The 20,539-nt window shown below is 42.9% G+C and overlaps 1 protein-coding gene across 1 annotated transcript in view; it reads left to right on the top strand.

The window, feature by feature from the left end:
* Positions 1–2,375: 2,375 nt before the first annotated feature.
* Positions 2,376–20,539, top strand: part of LOC138756853 (PDZ domain-containing protein GIPC3-like) — a 51,067-nt gene continuing 32,903 nt past the window's right edge. Inside the window, exons 1-2 of the mRNA XM_069923244.1 lie at positions 2,376–2,669; positions 10,217–10,402. Of these exons, the coding sequence (XP_069779345.1) occupies positions 2,376–2,669; positions 10,217–10,402 (480 nt within the window). The remainder of the gene's footprint in view (positions 2,670–10,216; positions 10,403–20,539) is intronic.

Genomic DNA, 20,539 nt, shown 5'->3' with positions numbered 1-20,539 from the left:
CTTTTCCGGTAAATTTCACATTTCATAGAAATATTTCTTCAGAGCTGCCCAGATGTACATTTCAAAAGTTCTCCAATGGTGTTTTACTTCAATACCAACTTGACTTTGGATTTCAATATTCTACTTGCACCTGTAAAAAGTTATATCAAATGATATTAAAACCACAAAAGACTGAAATGTATGTATTGCAGGGGTACCATCCGTTTCCAAAGCCTGATACATTCTGTACAATTCACATTCAAACCCCATTAATAAATAAACAAAATGTCTTGTTTAAGGTATGATAGGCATTGTTTCTCTCTAAATACATGCCAGAAGGGTTGCGCCTTGTGCATAGATATTAAAACAAGACTCAAATCGGGGTGTAGTGGTGACTATGACATACAGTCAAGGCATAAATTCAGATTTATTGTCAGAGTACATCCATGACATCTCTCACAACAACCCTGAGATTCTTTTTCCCATGGGCACGGCAGAATTACTATTTATCAGTAGTGCAAAAAAAAAACTATACTCAAGAAAAGATATGTATGCAAAAGAGAAAAATCCACTTAAAGAAAAGAAATGTAAACAAACTGACTGTGCAATGCAGAAAATAAATATTCAATAATGAGTAATGTGCAAAATAAGTCTTTGAATGAATCTCTGATCGAGTTTATTGTTGAGTCCGAGGTGCAACTTTTCCTGAACCTGGTGGTACAAGTCTTTTGGTACCTGTACCTCTTTGCTGATGGCATTTAGTGAAACAGATGGTGTGGATCCTTAACATGCATTAACATACGTTAACAACAAAGCAACGGCAGGATTGAAGAATACCATCCTGGCGGTCAAATGATTTAGTGATTAGGGAATCATCGATTAATCAGTGGAATCAATATGTTAGCCATAAACTTTACATTTATTGTTGAAATTACTCTTTTAAGGGGAGCACAGTCCTCAAGACAGCAATCAAAATAACAAAGCAGGAAAAATAACAAGCCAAAGCAGAATTATCATGATGGGTCTGTGACCTTAAGCATTACCCTCTTTTTGTACGTTATACCCATGAAAATGGCAATAAACTTCATTCATTCTGAGTGCCACACTCACATGGAATATAGAAACCCACAGCACAATATAGGCCCTCTGGCCTACAGTGTTAAGCTGACCCAATATCTACTCTTACAACAGCCTAGAATTTCCCTACTGCATAACCATCATTTTTCTCATTTTCACGTACTTATCTAATAGCGTCTTATCCTATTCTACCTGCCTTCACCACCATTGCTGGCAGCGTATTCCATGCACCCACCACTCTCTGTGTGTAAAACTTGCCTCATACATTCCTCCTTGTACTTACCCCTGAGCATCTTAAAACTATGCCCCGTCACGTTAGCTATTTCAGCCCTAGGGAAAAGCCACATGAACCATGCCTCTCATCGACTTGTACACCTCTATCAGGTCACCCTCATTCTCCGTCGATCCAAAGAGAAAAGACCAAGTTCACTCAACCAGACGAGTTCACACAATCAGACCATGTAAAATTATATGCCCTTTAATCTGTTCTAACTGATCTCTCACTGTAACTCTGCCCTCTGTACTGTGTTGCTATTACTGTACTATGCATGGGTTGATGAGCTGGATTGCTCACAAAACAAATTTTCTTAGACGGACAATAAACCTGTCACCGTGTCTCTTTCCAAGGAAGCTGCTTGAGCTCCCACTTTTCAGCACACATGGTGCTTTTGTTTGATTACCATGGGGATCAGCTACCTCCCAACACTGGCACATCAGGGAATTATTCTGTTGCCTAATTTTGCCCGTCATAATTCACAGGACAAACCTGGATGTTTAAAAAAAATTTAGACAAGACACGAGCCCACGAGCCTGTGCCACCCCATTTCTCCCGATTAACCTACAAAATATGTTTTGCAAGGTGGGAGGAAACTGGGGAGAACGTACAAACTCCTTACAGACAACGCGGGATTCGAACCCAGGTCCCACTCACTGGCGCTGTAACAGAGTTGTGCTAACTATACTAACGAGCTGCCCTGTTGTGGTCAACAAAGTTATTTTTAAAGCAAGGCAGTGAAAATGGAGAAAAATCTGGTGGCCATCGCCCATTACTTGGATGAAGATGATATTTTAGACTCCATAAGTATTTGCGCTTCTTGGCAAAACTCAGTCCAGTGCTCAGAAATTGTCTCTTCATTGTCAGCCTCCAAGAGAAGAGATAAAACAGCTTCTCCTTTTACCTTAATGAGATTACCTGGTAAGTTATTTATAAGGTTTTGTGCTCAGTGCTCGAAACTGGTCTCATATTATTCATGTGAACTTCCAATGTGTGGCCAAGTCATCTTTTATTCAGAAGCAGGTATCTCTGCATCCCACACAAGATGCTGCGTGGGTCCAGGAGGAAATGTAAAAACTCGGGAAAATTGGAAGGGAGCAGGTTGATGGAGAACGGAGTTGATAGTGAGAATCAAGCGGGTGCCACAGTGGAAACGAAAGGGCAGGCCGCCGGGGCCGAGCCAAGCTCGCCTGCCCCTCCTGCTCCACGCATTCGCCCCAGGCTGATATTTCACACGCAGCTGGCTCACGGCAGCCCTACCGGCAGGATCGAGGGCTTCACCAATGTCAAGGAGCTGTATGCCAAAATCGCCGAGGTTTTCGGGATCTCGCCAAGAGAGGTGGGTGCAGTTGAGGCAGATGTCCCAGTATCTCAGATTGCCCACAAATGGGACTGTCTGTTTCATGCTCCAATCCAAAATCCCCCTCCAAACCTGGCCCCTTTTAATATACAGAACATAGTCGGCTCAAATCCAAAAGCTGCTCATGAAGGGAATTTATTCCTGAGTAACAGTCTAATTGTGTGCTTTTAGATTTCAGAACTTGAAGCAGGAGGAGTAGTTATTCTAGTGGATGTTTAATCAATATAAACGTACATTTCAAATCCTGTTGCAGGTTTAACATTTGACAACAGACAGCCTGAATCTTTTTGCTGGAAATTTTCATTTCCATCAAGTGTATGCTGTTTAGACAGCAAGGAGATAGGCTCTTCAGACCGTCGTCTGTGTGCACCACCAGTTCACACTGATCCTATGTTAATTTTGGTGGAGAAGCCTACATTTTTAGCCTGAATTGACCAAAGACTGTTAGCAGAAATAGGTTATGAATGAATTAGTTCTGAAATGTGGGTGCTGACATTTTGAGGGAGGAGGAGTTCACATATTTTGAACCCGAATCATGAAATTTACATCGTCCTGAAAAGTAGGTGGTGCTGAAGTCTAATTTTTCCAAAACATATTAATTGCCTTTGAACTTTTGCAAAGTAGGTTTTGAAAATCATGTCACTGTTGCAAAGGGCTCTTAGTGTGAGGAATGGGGATTTGGGGTGGGGGGGGGGGAGAAATTCCCCATACGTGTGAGGGATTCAGTGGCAGGAATGGATGTGACCATGGCTGAAACAACTGCAGATTTACAATATAAACGGGAAGCTCAGCATTTCGGGCAGAATCTATGGAACGAGAAGGAGTTAATGTTTCATCGAAACTCATCCACTGTGAACATCAACACACAAAAGTTCTGGAGCAACTCAGCAGATGACACAGCATCCATAGAAAGTAAAAGGTGTCCAATGTTTTGGGGTCGAACACCCTTCTTCAGAACTCTAATCAGCTGTGATCAGGCAGCTGTGGATGTATTTAAGGCAGACATTGACAGGTATTTGATTAGTCAGGGCATCAAGGGTCATGGGGAGGAAGCCACGGAGTTGGGCTGAATGGGAGGATGGATCAGCTCATGATTAGAATGGTAGAGCAGACTTGGTGGGCTGATTGGCCTACTTCTACTCCTATATCTTGTGAACACTATTTTCCCCATCCTTTTACTTTCATCTGTACCCTTGCTTCTCCCACAGTAACGTACTTCACAACTTTTCATTTCATTTGAGACCTGGCTTTGTTCAGGGCAACAACTTCTAGTTGCATCAGGGCTAATAGTCTTGATGGGAAGACCTCAAACAAACATTAACCCTGTAGTGAGTTCCGCAAACCAGTTTTGCTGTCAGCACTGTATCCCTGTTCTTCACCCGTTGATAGACAATAAACTGTTGGCTCATGATATGGCATATTTAAGTGATATTCCACGGCGTATGTATGGTCATGCATTTTGTTTGATGGTTCAGTGGTTTAAATTAACCAAAGGACTTTCTGTGCTGGCTGTTACACTCGTCCACAATTGCCCACTAGACAGAACCTGAACTTCCCTGACGTCTTTACACCGTAGAGCAATGGAAGCCAAGGTGAGACCTTATAGAGATCCATAAAATCCGAAGGAGAATGGATAAAGAGAGGACACACAGGCTTTTTCACAGGGTAGATTATTCTAGAACTACGCGATATAGGTTTAAGGTGAGAGGGAAGGAGATGTAAGAGGGGCATAGAACCTATAGCATAGTACAAGCCCTTTGGCCCACAATGTTGTGCTGACCTAGAAAAAAAAACAAAAAATCCCCCAAAATGAAGCCCTCCTTACCTCTGTTCTTCTTTCATTCATGTGCCTGTCTAAGAGTCTCTTAAATGCCCCTATTGTTCCTGCCTTCACCACCACCCCTGGCAAGGCATCCGAGGCTCTCTCTGTGTTAAAAAAAACTTACCCCTGATGTCTCCCTGAAACTTTCCTCCCTTCACTTTGGACAGATGTCCTCTGGTGTTTGCTGCTCCTGCCCTGGGAAAATAGTGTTAGCTGTTGAGTGCTAGCTTGTAGACCTCCATCAAGTCACTTCTCATCCTTCTTTGTGCCAAAGAAAAAAATCCCTAGCTCTGCTAACCTTGCTTCATAAGACTGATTTTCCAAACCAGGCCACATCCTGGTAAATCTCTGGTAAATGGACATGAGAGGAAACTTTTTCACTCAAAGGATGGTCTGTATCTGAAATGTGGAAGCAGAGGAAACTGTAGAAATGGGTACAATCTTGATGTCCAGAAGACATTTAGACCAGTATGTGGATAGGAAGGGTTGAGAACAATAGGACCACAATTCAGGCTAGTGGGTCGAGCCCAGAATGCCAACCTGGTCAGCATGGACATGTTGGGCTGAAAGGCCTATTACTTGCTGTATGACTGTGAATCTAAGATGGCTTTTGGACAACTTGCTCTCTGAAAGACTGTTTTAACTCAACGTATCTATGATAATCTGAGATGTTTAATAACATTTGAAGTATTTTTAACAGAAAAAGTAAAAAAAACATTAAATATGAAAATCTAACAAAATTGCTTAAATATTTTTGTAATGAAAATTAATCAAAATGCATTAAAATAATAAAAGATATTTTTAAAGTTATAGGTTAAATTAAAATCATTAAGGTTGAGTAAAAATGTGGGTAGAAACCAAACCATTTATCTGAACTTAGGTTTGCATTCCCGGCTGGTGATCCCATTCATTTGTGGGGTTGTGTTATGTCAATCAGATATGGTTGGTGGAAAGAGCCGAGGGGCCAGGTGCGAAATGCCATCATAGTTCAGCAAGACTAAGCTCCACCCCTGGACTCAGCACCAATCCTAGCAGATCCTTTCCATGATGCTCCCCAATGGTTTTCCATGGATTCTCTCGCTAGCAGTCAGCACAATCCAGGCCATTCAATGGGACTTGATAACCCGTCATTGAGATTTGTTTAATATTCATGGGATCAGACAGCACAGAATGGGCCCTATGAGTTTACCTTGTCCATGCCGATCCTATGCCTGTCTATGCTAATCCCATTTGCCTGCATGGTGCCATATTCCATCATGTCAATCTTATCCAAATAGCTATGCAAATGGCACTTCCACATTATGATTGTATCTGCCTCTCCGTTCTAGCCAACACCCCGGTGAAATACTTCTCCACTTTCTCACACTACCACATCCTTCCTGTAGTGTGGCTACCAAAATTGCAGACAGTCCTTCAAGTGTGGTCTAATTCAGCCATTCTCAACATGATGCCAATGTTTAGGCGGGGGCTATACTGCACCCCCATCCCCAAGGGCCTCTGCATATTTGGGGGGGGAGGCCACAGACTGAAATCATAAAATGTTTAAATATTTTTAATGTATTTGTTAGGAGAGAAGTATAGAAGAAACCAATTAAACTTGACTGCTTCATGGGGAAGGGGATCCATAAACTTTGAGCAAAGTCCTAAGGGGACTGTAGCACAAAAAAAGGCTTGAGAATGACTGATCTAATCAATGTTGAAAACAGCTACAACATAATATTGACTCCTCTACTCAAAACCTTGGCCTATGAAGGCACCATAGGCTTTCTGAGATAATCAGACAGTGGTGGGGGATAATTGCCTCTCAGAATGGAGGCCTGTGATGTGCCTCAGGGATCAGTGCGAGGTCCATTGTGGTTTGTCATCCATATCAATGATCTGAATCATAATGTGGTTAATTGGATCAGCAAGTTTGCAGATGGCACAAAGATTGGAGGGGTTGTGGACAGCGAGGAAGGTTTTCAAAGCTTGCAGAGGGATCTGGACCAGCTGGAAAAAAGGGGTGAAAAATGGCAGATGGAATTTAAGTGTGAGGTGTTGCATTTTGGAAGGATAAACCAATGCACAGGACATGCACAGTAAATGTTAGGGGACTGAAGAGTGCGGAGGAACAAAGGGATCTGGGAATATAGATACATAATTCCCAGAAAGTGGCATCACAGGTAGACAAGGTTGTAAAGAAAGCTTTTGGCATCTTGGCCTTCATAAATCAAAGAATTGAGTATAAGAGTTGGGATGTTATGGTGAGGTTGTTTAAAATATTGGTGAGGACAAATCTGGAGTATTGCGTGCATTTCTAGTCACCTAACTCCAGGAAGGAGATCAGTAAGATTGCAGAGAAGATTTACTCGGATGTGGCTGGGACTTGAGGAACTGAGTTATAGGGAAAGGATAAGCAGGTTAGGATTTCATTTCCTGTAGCGTAGAAGAATGAGAGGAGATTTGATAGAGGTATACAAAATATTGAGGGGTATAGATGGAATAAATGCAAGAAGGGTTTTTCCTCTGAGGTTGGATGAGATGCAAACCAGAGGAGATGGGTAAAGGATGAAAGGGGAAAAGTTGAAGGGAAACATTAGCGGGAACTTCTTCACACAGAGAGTGGTGGGAGTGTGGAGCAAGTTGCCAGCTGAAGTAATGAATGGAGACTCAATTTTAACATTTAAGGAAAATTTAGACAGGTACATGAATGGGAGAGGTATAAAGGGCTATGGAGTGAGTGCAGTTAAGTGGGACTAAGCAGGATAATAGCTCCACAATGATGTGATATTACACAAAATTGCCTGGTGCCCCCCTTACAGTAGGAGAGAGAGAGAAAGGTTAAAGAGAGTCCTTTCAGAGTCAGTGTGTGGATTCGCCTCCACTCCTCCCGCAGCCACACAGACTCCTGTTCAATCCATCAGCAGCCTGACATCCAGATTTAAACACAACACGACTGGGAACCCTTCATGCCCTCAGCATTCTCTCAAATCCTGGTTCTGTTCCCAGGAGCCAGTCTCATGAAACCCACAGCCTGTGTGGATCTCCTGACCACAAGTCGCCCTCAGCCTATGTGGGACTCTCAACCACTGAAAGCCAAATCAAAGACATTTAAGCCCAGAGATCCGGATCAGTACAGCAGGAGCAGGTACGATCAGCGGAAAGCCATCTCCCGGGCGAAGTGGAGATTCCAGATGAAAATGGAAACAGCAAGGGACACCCGACAGCTGTGGCTGGGCCTAAATGGCATAAACTGCTACAAAACCAAATCTGGTAAAGTAGTAGATGGCAATGATTCTCTCCCAGAGGAACTCAATGCCTTCTACACCCTATTTGATGACAGTAACATCGAAGAACCATTCCTTTGCACTCCCACTTACCCTAATGATCCCATCCTGACCATATCTGAGGATGACGTATGTGCTGCCTTCAGGAGAGTGAATCCGAGGAAATTATCTGGCCTGGATGGAGTACCCGGCCAAATATTAAAGATCCATGCTGATTAATTTACCAAGGTATTCACAGATATCTTCAATATCTCATTCCAGTAGGGATGGTACCCACCTGTTTCAAACAGGCGTCAATCAAGAAGAGTGTAGTAACCTACCTTAATGCTATCGACCAGTAGCACTTACATCAACAGTGATGAAGTGTTTTGAAAGGATGGTGATGAAGCAGATCAGCTCCTTTCTGAGCTGTGACACGGACACATTCGCCTATCGTAATAACAGGTCACAAAGCCCTGGAACACCTGGACAGCAAAGATGCATACATCAGGATGTTCTTTCTCAACTATAAGTATGCTCTCCTCTCTTCTGGGTCCACACCACCCATTACAGCAGCTCTGGCCACGCTGCTATATCTTTCATGATCCTATCTCTTTATGGTGTAATTTTCAGATTGCTATGGGCTTGCACCCCAAGATCTCTCAGCACTCCTAAGGCCCCTGCCATTTACTCATTATTCCATTCCAGACTATGACTTCTTGAAATGCATTACCTTACACTTGTCAGGAATAGCTTCCATCTGCCACCATTCCACCCACCTTCCCAGCTTATCTATGTCCTGCTATATCCTTACGCAACCTTCTTCGCTATCTATGACTCCACTACTTTTGCTGTCATCTGTAAACTTACTTATTGAATCACCTACATCCTGATTCAAGTTATCTGTACATACATTACGATCAACAAGGGTCACAGTACCGATACCAAACCTGCTTGGCCACCTGATACAGATGCCCAGTCAGAGAAACACCCACCACCACTACCCTCTGCCTCCCATCATTAGACCAATTTTGGATCCTTTGTGCCTCAACCTTCTGGACCCAGCTACCGCCCTGGACTTCATCTAATCCCTTGTATCCCACATCTGCTCTGCCGCCTTTCTTAGCGCCTGAAAAACAGATTTGTCTGGCATGATCTTCCCCACACCAAACCATCTGACTCCTAATATATTAAAGATATAATAATAATTTTAAATGACTTAGAAAAAGTTACTAATACTAAAATATGAATTCAGTTTGGAAGCCTTAAATGCTAATGCCATCAAACCATGAAAATAAAGCAACGTATGTCAAATGCTTACCTTAGTTTACATTTTTCCAGCAGGTCAACAAACCAGTGAAATGGCTCTTCTATTAATTGTTGGGTGTTAATAAAAGCAACGTTTGATTGCAAACCCTTGTGTCTAGACTAATCTCTCACGGAACTGACACTTTCTCAGCTCAACAATGACCAGTACGGAGATCGCCAGCATTACTGTCGACGTTACTCACCATTATCACCCTAATTTCAACCTCGCATTTAAGACCAGGGGAATATTTTTGAGCCATTTTTTGGGGAAAAATGTAGGGTCTAATATGCCATCAAATAGAGTATGTAATAGGTGACACTAAACGCCAACACCGACCGTTGAGTTACATGTCTCTTTTACTTGTGGACTACCTGCTTGCTGGGTAAAATGACACACTCACCCGGCATTAGGCTGGCTTTGCTCGGTTCAGTGTCAATGACCAAAGCTAGCCTAATGCCGAGTCTTCCTTATGGAAATATAGCAGAAATTCTGTGTAAAGAACATGAAGGGGGGGGGGATAGAAAGAGAGTGAGTGAGTGAGAGAGTGTGTGTGTGTGGGGGGGGGGAGGAGAGGGGGAGAGAGAGTGGGAAAGAAAGAGAGAGGGAGAAGGGTGAGAGAAAGAAGGCGAGAGAGAGAGAGAGATGGGATTGAGGAGGAAATTCACCCACAGCAGATCTTTATTTCTGGTTGGTTTAAAACTCAGGATATCTGATTAAAGGAATGTTTATTGATTTATGGTACGATTCAAAAAGTAATTAAAAACTGTAGAACTTTGTGACAATAAATATTTGAACCTAAAATTACTCTATGAGCAAAGTTTTGATCTTCAAACCATGATCTGCCTCCTATATTCTCTCCATTGCAACAACAAGCACAGTTCAAAAACTGTTGGTGGTATTTAATACAATTGTGAAGGTTCCAAAAGGGATCATGCACTTAAGGTTTTCTTTCTGCTGATACTTTTATAGCTCCAGCTTAATTTCAAATGATTATTATGACAGAAGGCAGCTTAGTGGTGAATATTGATGGCTTGTGTTAATTTATTTTAGAGACATCAGCCCAATGACAAACCCATTTCTTTCCATAAACACTGACCTGACTCAGATATCCACAACTGTATTTTATGTCTTTTTCTTTTTGGTTCAGCAGATTCTGTTCTGCACTTTAAATACTCACAAGGTAGACATGCAGAAATTATTGGGAGGCCAGATTGGATTGGAGGACTTCATCTTTGCCCATGTTAAAGGACAAATGAAGGAAGTGGAGGTGACAAAGTCAGAGGATGCACTTGGCCTGACCATCACTGACAATGGAACGGGCTACGCCTTCATTAAGGTAAGCTGGCGCACATGTAGATACTGCTTCCAGTTATGAGGTCACAGAAATGCTGGAGGAACTCAACAGGCCTCACGGCGTCCATAGGAGGTGTAGAAATATCACCGACGTTTCGGGCCTCAGCCCCTCTTCACGGCATAATGCCCTGAGGATTGGCTCAGGCCCAAAACATTGGTTATCGTGACCTCTTGCGGACGCTGTGAGACTTGATGAGTTCCTCCAGCATTTCTGTGTTTTTACTGCAATCACGGGGCCTGCAGACTGTTGTGTTTTGCGGAATTGTAATGTCGGACAGCCAAGAGGCCCTTCTGCCTACTATGGCCGTGCCAATCAAAAACAGTACAGTAAAACACCTGCTATCTGGAATTCAAGCAACTAGCAACCTCAAGCAACTGGCAAAAAAAAATTGAGCAGAATAAGTAAATAGAAATTTTTAAAAAAGTTGTAAAAGAAAATGTTCACTGAAGTAGCACATAATCCATTGGTGAAGATGGGAGCAAATCTTCAGCCAGTGGAGTGCCTTGGTCACATTTTGCTCATAGCAGCCATTTGAATAAAGTTTGAATAAAGTTGTGTTTGAATAAAATGGGGTGGCCCAGGATAAAGAGCAGGCTGATGCTGCTCGCCCATTGTGGTGACCTTCTTAAAGTGCATTCCTGTTTCATTCTCCCCATGCGTCTCTCAACTACTCCCAGATTCTATACATTAGGAGGAATTTGCACTGGCTAATTAACTTACCGCCCCGGACACCTTGGGGGCATGGGAGGAAATCAGATGAAACTTGTGCAGTTACAGGGAGAAGATAAGAATTTCACGTGGGCAGTACGGGATATCAGAGCTAATCCCAGGCCAATGGGTTTGTGGCGGAAACACGAAAGTTTGCAGACGCTGCGCATGTGCTAATGGTGGAGGAACTTAGCCTGAGCCCGTCTTCAAGGAAAAAAACAGAGTAAACCAGAAGCAGGAAATCTCAGAAAGTCTCAGAATTCAGATATTACCAGCTATTCAATTTCAACAGCTCTCTGACATCTTGTTGGCCACAAGGTTCCTAAACAGGGGCTCAGGTGTGGCATGCCCCTGCTTCCCTGTCTATAGCTAAACAATGTTGATTTGGAAAAAAAAAACAGAAGGAGTTTAGTTTTAAGGAGTCTGTTGGCCATTTAAGCTCCTAAAATGGATGGCTACTTTAATAAAGATAAACATCAGCACTTAAAATATGATTTAAAAAAAAATTAAATTCAGAGAGGAGAAGCAGTTGGGTCAAAAACTTCAGTGGGTTAGTAACTTGTTGGCGTGAATTTTCTCTAAGTAAATATTGGATTGATTGGGGATAAAGCACTGGCCATTCATCACACCTTAAATGGTTTCATTGAGCAGTTGGCACTTAATTATTGTTGGAACACTGGTGATAATATCTGTCCACGTAGGAACAAAATGAAATTGGATGAGCCTTGCTTATTTATTGCAACTGCTTGTGGATTTTATTACTGCCTTGCTTTGATGTTATATCAGTATTTTCCATACTCCTTGACTGTGGGGTGGAGGCTTTCAGGCGCTGCTGTGCATTGCTGTACCACGAGTTATTGATTTATGAGAGGCCACATTGGCCAGATGATGCTTGGCAAGAGTCTTCTGAGAAATGTGTTAGGATGAAAACATATGGCAATCGGATTAAAGTAATAAGTTTTCTTTAAATTTATTGGTGAACTGACTTCATGGGACAATGTCATGGTCTTATATATTTACATCAATGAGAGATGATCAGAGTGTCACGTCAAAGTTGGAAAGTTTGGATTTCAGATTTATTTTCAGAGTTTATGCATGACATTACATACAACCCTGTGACCCATTCTCCTGTTAACTAGGCAGAATTTCTACTTGTCGATAGTGCAAGCAAAGATATGCTTACAAAAGTCAAGTTTATTGTCATCTGATTGTACAAGTACAACCCAATGGAACATTGTTCTCCAGTCCTCGGAGCAATAAAAAAAACAGATATTGAGTCAGACATTAACACATATACAGACAAATGATACATTTGCAGGACAAGTATTTCATCTATGCAAATAAATATTGTTTCATGAATATGAGAGTCTCGCATTGTAGGTGAGAGCAGTTTTTTGGCTGCTCAACATTCTCACTGCCCATGGGAAGAAGCTATTCCTCAGCCTGGTGGTGCTGGCTCTGATCCTCCCGTATCTCTTCTCTGATAGGTGCAGCTGAAAGATGCAGTGTGTAGGGTGGAAGAGGTCCTCATTGATTTTTCACTCCCTTTTTAGACAATGATCCTGGCAGATCACTTCAATGGTGGTTAGGGGAGGGGGGGGGGAGAAGAAGGGAGACTCCAGTGATCCCCTCTGCCACTGTTATGGTCCTGTGGATCAATTTCTCTACAGTAGTTGTATCGCACTGTTATACAGCCGGCCAGGATGCTCTCAATACCGCTCCTATAGAAGGTCGACATAATGGTGGCCGGTAGCCTTGCCCTCTTCAGTCTTCTCAGGAAGTGGTCACTGTAAGTGAAGCAAGAGTCCTGATTGACAAGTGAGGAGATGTTGAGTGTCCATGATAGGTGAACACTAAGAACTTGGTGCTTGCCACACTCTCTACTACAGAGTTGCTGATGTGTAGTGGAGGGTGGTCACTCCTGGTCCTAGTGAAGACCACGCTCATCTCTTTCATCTTATCCACATTGAGATTCTCATTCCATTTCATGACATTTTCCATCTCTTCTACTAATGTCATGTCATCTGCAAACTTGATGACACTATTGGAGCTGGATCTGGTGATGTGAACATGGGTCAGTCATGTTCTTTACAGTAGTAGAAAGGGTTTCCACCTCTTCTACTACTGTCATGTCATCTGCAAACTTGATGACAATATTGGAGCTGGATCTGGTGATGTGAACGTGGGTCAGTCACGTTCTTTACAGTAGTAGAAAGGGTTTCCACCTCTTCTACTACTGTCATGTCATCTGCAAACTTGATGACACTGTTGGAGCTGGATCTGGTGATGTGAACGTGGGTCAGTCACGTTCTTTACAGTAGAAGAAAGGGTTTCCACCTTTTCTACTACTGTCATGTCATCTGCAAACTTGATGACACTTTTGGAGCTGGATCTGGTGATGTGAACGTGGGTCAGTCACGTTCATTACAGTAGTAGAAAGGGTTTCCACCTGTTCTACTTCTGTCATGTCATCTGCAAACTTGATGACACTTTTGGAGCTGGATCTGGTGATGTGAACATGGGTCAGTCACGTTCTTTACAGTAGTAGAAAGGGTTTCCACCTCTTCTACTACTGTCATGTCATCTGCAAACTTGATGACACTGTTGGAGCTGGATCTGGTGATGTGAACATGGGTCAGTCACGTTCTTTAGAGTAGTAGAAAGGGTTTCCACCTCTTCTACTACTGTCATGTCATCTGCAAACTTGATGACACTGTTGGAGCTGGATATGGTGATGTGAACGTGGGTCAGTCACGTTCTTTACAGTAGTAGAAAGGGTTTCCACCTCTTCTACTACTGTCATGTCATCTGCAAACTTGATGACACTGTTGGAGCTGGATCTGGTGATGTGAACGTGGGTCAGTCACGTTCTTTAGAGTAGTAGAAAGGGTTTCCACCTCTTCTACTACTGTCATGTCATCTGCAAACTTTATGACACTGTTGGAGCTGGATCTGGTGATGTGAACATGGGTCAGTCACGTTCTTTAGAGTAGTAGAAAGGGTTTCCACCTCTTCTACTACTGTCATGTCATCTGCAAACTTGATGACACTGTTGGAGCTGGATCTGGTGATGTGACCGTGGGTCAGTCACGTTCTTTAGAGTAGTAGAAAGGGTTTCCACCTCTTCTACTACTGTCATGTCATCTGCAAACTTGATGACACTGTTGGAGCTGGATCTGGTGATGTGAACGTGGGTCAGTCACGTTCTTTACAGTAGTAGAAAGGGTTTCCACCTCTTCTACTACTGTCATGTCATCTGCAAACTTGATGACACTGTTGGAGCTGGATCTGGTGATGTGGACATGGGTCAGTCACGTTCTTTAGAGTAGTAGAAAGGATTTCCACCTGTTCTACTACTGTCATGTCATCTGCAAACTTGATGACACTGTTGGAGCTGGATCTGGTGATGTGAACGGGGGTCAGTCACGTTCATTACAGTAGTAGAAAGGGTTTCCACCTCTTCTACTACTGTCATGTCATCTGCAAACTTGATGACACTGTTGGAGCTGGATCTGCTGATGTGAACGTGGGTCAGTCACGTTCTTTACAGTAGTAGAAAGGGTTTCCACCTCTTCTACTACTGTCATGTCATCTGCAAACTTGATGACACTGTTGGAGCTGGATCTGGTGATGTGAACGTGGGTCAGTCACGTTCTTTACAGTAGTAGAAAGGGTTTCCACCTCTTCTACTACTGTCATGTCATCTGCAAACTTGATGACACTGTTGGAGCTGGATCTGGTGATGTGGACGTGGGTCAGTCACGTTCTTTAGAGTAGTAGAAAGGGTTTCCACCTCTTCTACTACTGTCATGTCATCTGCAAACTTGATGACACTGTTGGAGCTGGATCTGGTGATGTGGACGTGGGTCAGTCACGTTCTTTACAGTAGTAGAAAGGGTTTCCACCTCTTCTACTACTGTCATGTCATCTGAAAACTTGATGACACTGTTGGAGCTGGATCTGGTGATGTGGACGTGGGTCAGTCACGTTCTTTACGGTAGTAGAATGGGTTTCCACCTGTTCTACTACTGTCATGTCATCTGCAAACTTGATGACACTGTTGGAGCTGGATCTGGTGATGTGAACGTGGGTCAGTCACGTTCTTTACAGTAGTAGAAAGGGTTTCCACCTGTTCTACTACTGTCATGTCATCTGCAAACTTGATGACACTGTTGGAGCTGGATCTGTTGATGTGAACATGGGTCAGTCACGTTCTTTAGAGTAGTAGAAAGGGTTTCCACCTGTTCTACTACTGTCATGTCATCTGCAAACTTGATGACACTGTTGGAGCTGGATCTGGTGATGTGAACATTCGTCAGTCACGTCTTTAGAGTAGTAGATAGGGTTTCCACCTCTTCTACTACTGTCATGTCATCTGCAAACTTGATGACACTGTTGGAGCTGGATCTGGTGATGTGAACGTGGGTCAGTCACGTTCTTTACAGTAGTAGAAAGGGTTTCCACCTCTTCTACTACTGTCATGTCATCTGCAAACTTGATGACACTTTTGTAGCTGGATCTGGTGATGTGAACATGGGTCAGTCACGTTCTTTACAGTAGTAGAAAGCGTTTCCACCTCTTCTACTACTGTCATGTCATCTGCAAACTTGATGACACTGTTGGAGCTGGATCTGGTGATGTGGACATGGGTCAGTCACGTTCTTTACAGTAGTAGAAAGGGTTTCCACCTCTTCTACTACTGTCATGACATCCGCAAACTTGATGACACTTTTGGAGCTGGATCTGGTGATGTGAACATGGGTCAGTCACGTTCTTTACAGTAGTAGAAAGGGTTTCCACCTGTTCTACTATTGTCATGTCATCTGCAAACTTGATGACACTGTTGGAGCTGGATCTGGTGATGTGAACGTGGGTCAGTCACGTTCTTTACAGTAGTAGAAAGGGTTTCCACCTGTTCTACTACTGTCATGTCATCTGCAAACTTGATGACACTGTTGGAGCTGGATCTGGTGATGTGAACGTGGGTCAGTCACTTTCTTTACAGTAGTAGAAAGGGTTTCCACCTGTTCTACTACTGTCATGTCATCTGCAAACTTGATGACACTGTTTGAGCTGGATCTGGTGATGTGAACGTGGGTCAGTCACGTTCTTTACAGTAGTAGAAAGGGTTTCCACCTCTTCTACTACTGTCATGTCATCTGCAAACTTGATGACACTGTTGGAGCTGGATCTAGTGATGTGAACATGGGTCAGTCACGTTCTTTAGAGTAGTAGAAAGGGTTTCCACCTCTTCTACTACTGTCATGTCATCTGCAAACTTGATGACACTTTTGTAGCTGGATCTGGTGATGTGAACATGGGTCAGTCACTTTCTTTACAGTAGTAGAAAGGGTTTCCACCTGTTCTACTACTGTCATGTCATCTGTAAACTTGATGACACTGTTGGAGCTGGATCTGGTGATGTGAACGTGGGTCAGTCACGTTCTTTACAGTGGTAGAAAGGGTTTCCACCTCTTCTACTACTGTCATGTCATCTGCAAACCTGATGACACTGTTGGAGCTGGATCTGGTGATGTGAACGTGGGTCAGTCATGTGAACAGAAGTAAGCTGAGCACACAGTCCTGAGGTGTGCAACCAAAGGAAAAAAGAGCAAACAAACTGACTGTGCAATACTGAAAAAATATATTCTGCAATAAATAATGTGCAGCGTAAGAGTCCTGATTGAGGGGTCTGATGGTGGAGGGGGAGCAGCTGTTCCTGGTCCTGGTGGTATCCGTCTTGTGGCACCTGCACCTCGAGGATTCAATGTTTTTACAATAACTGCCAGAAAGGCTTATTTCTGATGATTTTATTTTTTTAAATGAGAATTAGTTTATTGTCATGCACATAAGTAGAATGCACTTTGTCATGATAATGAATATGTATGAGATGTGCCGGAAGTCACATGGTATGAGAGAGAGATAAGAGCACAAGCAGGAGAACAAAGGAAACTGGAAAATAAAGACACTGAGAAGTTTACCTGATAAAACTTGTGTTTGATGTTTTATTAACTTCACATTTCGGGCCACAAATGTGACATTGGCGACGAGGATGAAAGAAGCTTGAAGAAAATTAAAGACTAAAGAAGATTACAGAGGATTACAGACAACTTCAAGGTGATAAGAATTTTCTCTTTGACTCGGTACTTTTGGGGCTGGAATATTTCCTCATGGCTGGGGCAGACGGTGATTTTCTAACACATAGTGGAATTGCTCATTTTGACCCAACGGGTGATGCAAGCACTGTAAGTGTGAAGTGGAAGGCATGGCTGGAAGAATTTGAATCCTACGCCGACAGTCGTGGCCTATTTCTAGATACCGGTACAGTTGAACAAAAAGCGCAGAGGAGGGCGTTACTTCTTTTCACTGCGGGACCTGCAGTTCGGGAAACATTTAAGACACTTTTGAATACTGGAAGAAAGGATGAGTACCGGAATGCGGTAGATGCATTAAATCCACACTATGTAGTGACATCGAATTTGTTTCAGAGAACGAGACAAGAAGATGGCCAGACAATTGCTCAGTACGTGATGAGACTACGCCAGCTAGCTGTTGGATGCAATTACATGCCAGCTGATTTGGACAACCAATTACTGGATCAAGTTGTACAGCACTGCAGATCAGATAAACTCAGAAGACGTCTACTGGAAAGAGGGATTGAGTTGGAACTCACCGATGCTTTAACCATTGCTGCTGCATTAGAGGCTGTTGAAGGGCAATTTCATACCATGACCCTGAAAGACAACTCAAGCCAGCAAATTAAGAGGCTCTCACATCGCCATAACCAGCCAAGATATACGTCGACATAGAACGTGGAGTGTTATAGATGTGGAAACCGAGGTTACTTTGGAAAAGACCCATATTGCCCGGCCAAAGGCAAAGTTTGCAGAAAGTGTGGAGGTAAGGACCACTTTGCAAAGAAGTGCAAAAGCAAGTCCAATGCAGACCAGAAGAGGAAGAGTACAACTTCCAAAGGCAAGCCTGGGGGAAAGGAAAGGAAAGTATTCAAGGTTGGTTGGTTTAGGAGTCGTGTTGGTCCAGATGCATGATGGAGGACCAAGAATCATTGCCTATGCCAGCAGATCGTTATCAGATGTGGAGAGAAGATACTCTCAGACAGAGAAAGAAGCACTCGGACTTGTATGGGCCTGTGAGAGGTTCCATGCATATTTATACGGCATTGAATTTGAACTCATCACAGATCTTAAGCCATTAGAGGTGATCTATGCACCTAGATCCAAACCATGTGCCAGAATAGAGAGATGGGTACTCAGACTATAACCCTATAAATATAAAGTAATCCACATTTCAGGGAAAACAAACATTGCAGATCCGCTGTCCAGGTTGGTGAAGGATGGTGGTCCACAATCCAAGTCAGAATTTGGAACAGAAACAGAGAGCTTTGTACGCTTCGTAGCTATTCAGTCGACACCGAAAACTGTGACTACGAAGGAAGTCGAGAGAGAATCCGAACGTGATCCAGAACTCATGGAAGTAAGAGAATGCATACAGAGTGAACAATGGGACAAGTGTACTCACAAGGCTTACATTCCCATTAGAGACGAACTTTGTTGCATTGGACAGTGTGTATTAAGAGGTTGCAGATTGGTGATACCGCAAAGATTGAGACCAAAGATCGTATCCTTAGCGCATGAAGGACACCTAGGTATTGTTGGTACCAAGCAAATCCTCAGGACCAAGGTATGGTGGCCAGGTTGTGATAAAGACGCAGAGAAATTTGTAAAAACTTGTCACGGATGTCAAATCACAAGTAGGAGTAATCCGCCAGAACTGATCTGGAGTACGCAACTCCCGACAGGACCATGGATCGACGTAGCTGTTGATTTTCTTGGACCTTTACCGACGGGTGAATCAATTATGGTAGTGATAGATTACTACAGCAGATACTATGAGTACGTGGTGTTGAAGTCCACAACCACTGAAAAAACAATACAAGCGTTAGCAGAGATATTCGCAAGATATGGATTACCTGTTACATTATACTCTGACAATGGTCCACAATTCATTTCAGAGACATTTGCGGAATACTTGAGGACCACAGGTATCCACCATCATAAAGTAACTCTGAAATGGCCGCAAGCCAACGGAGAAGTAGAGAGACAAAATCAATCCATTGAAAAACGATTGACGATTGCACACGCTGAAGGACAAAATTGGCGAGAAGCATTGCTATCTTATGTGGCTGTCTATTGAGCAACGCCTCATGCAACCACTGGAAAAAGTCCTGCAGAAGCACAAAAATGCCAGAAATAAAGGAAATCCGAGACGACCAGGAGATGAGGGACCACGATGCTGAAAAGAAAGGTGCAGCAAAGCTGTACACAGATTCGAAATGTGGAGCCAAGTACTCAGACATCATGCTAGGAGATAATGTTCTAGTGAGGCATGAAACTGGTGGTAAGCTAGACACACCTTATTACCATCAACCCTATACTGTCGTATCCAGAAGTGGCAGTATGGTGACAGTCAAGTCTCCGACTGGAGTCCTGTATAAGAGAAATGTATCAGGTGTAAAAAGGTACCAGTCCAGAGATACATCGAGCGAAGAGGTTGAAAGGCCAATCCGAGATGCTGAAACTGAGAGACCTGATGATGTTCCAGAGGCAGTTACCAGCACTCCTGACGAAGTGACTAGAGCGCCAGAAACACCCGAAGCTGTGACGAGCAGTATTGCCGACGCTGAGAGTGAACAACCGAGAAGCGACGACAATATCGCAGGCAGGCTGAAACGAAACCGGGAAGTGCCCAAATGATACGAAGACTTTGTGCCATAGTTTTAATAAGAACTTTGGGACAGTATTTTAATCTTATATCATAAAGTGCATGTATGAGTGCTGTAGGAAGTAAGTTTTATGTAGTTGAGTTATAGTATTACCATTAGTTACGATGTTTGTATGTTTCCGAGGGATATTGGTAAGTGAAGGTAAAGTTTATTTCTGATTAAAGGAGGGATGTCATGATAATGAATATGTATGAGATGTACCGGAAGTCACGTGGTATGAGAGAGAGATAAGAGCACAAGCAGGAGAACAAAGGAAACTGGAAAATAAAGACACTGAGAAGTTTACCTGATAAAACTTGTGTTTGATGTTTTATTAACTTCACATTTCGGGCCACAAATGTGACACACTTATGTACTTAAATTCTTACTTGCTGCAACCAAACAGGTACATAAGATTCGTCAACTACCAGAGAATACAGTAAATGATCTCAGTCCAGAAAGAGATGATAAATACAAAGGATATAAATATTTACAGTTAAAGTGAATGTAAGAAAAAACAGTGGGGTCTTAAAAATGCAGACAAGACTTTTTGGTGGTCCCAAAGTACTCTCTGACGAGGGTAATGAGGAGTGGTTCAAGAGCCTGATAACTGTTGGATGGAAAAAAAC

This window comes from Narcine bancroftii, chromosome 3 (genome assembly GCF_036971445.1).
Source record: "Narcine bancroftii isolate sNarBan1 chromosome 3, sNarBan1.hap1, whole genome shotgun sequence".
Classification (NCBI taxonomy): Eukaryota; Metazoa; Chordata; class Chondrichthyes; order Torpediniformes; family Narcinidae; genus Narcine; species Narcine bancroftii.
The sequence above is the reverse complement of the archived record's forward strand: the minus strand, read 5'-3'. Positions and strand labels throughout refer to the sequence as shown.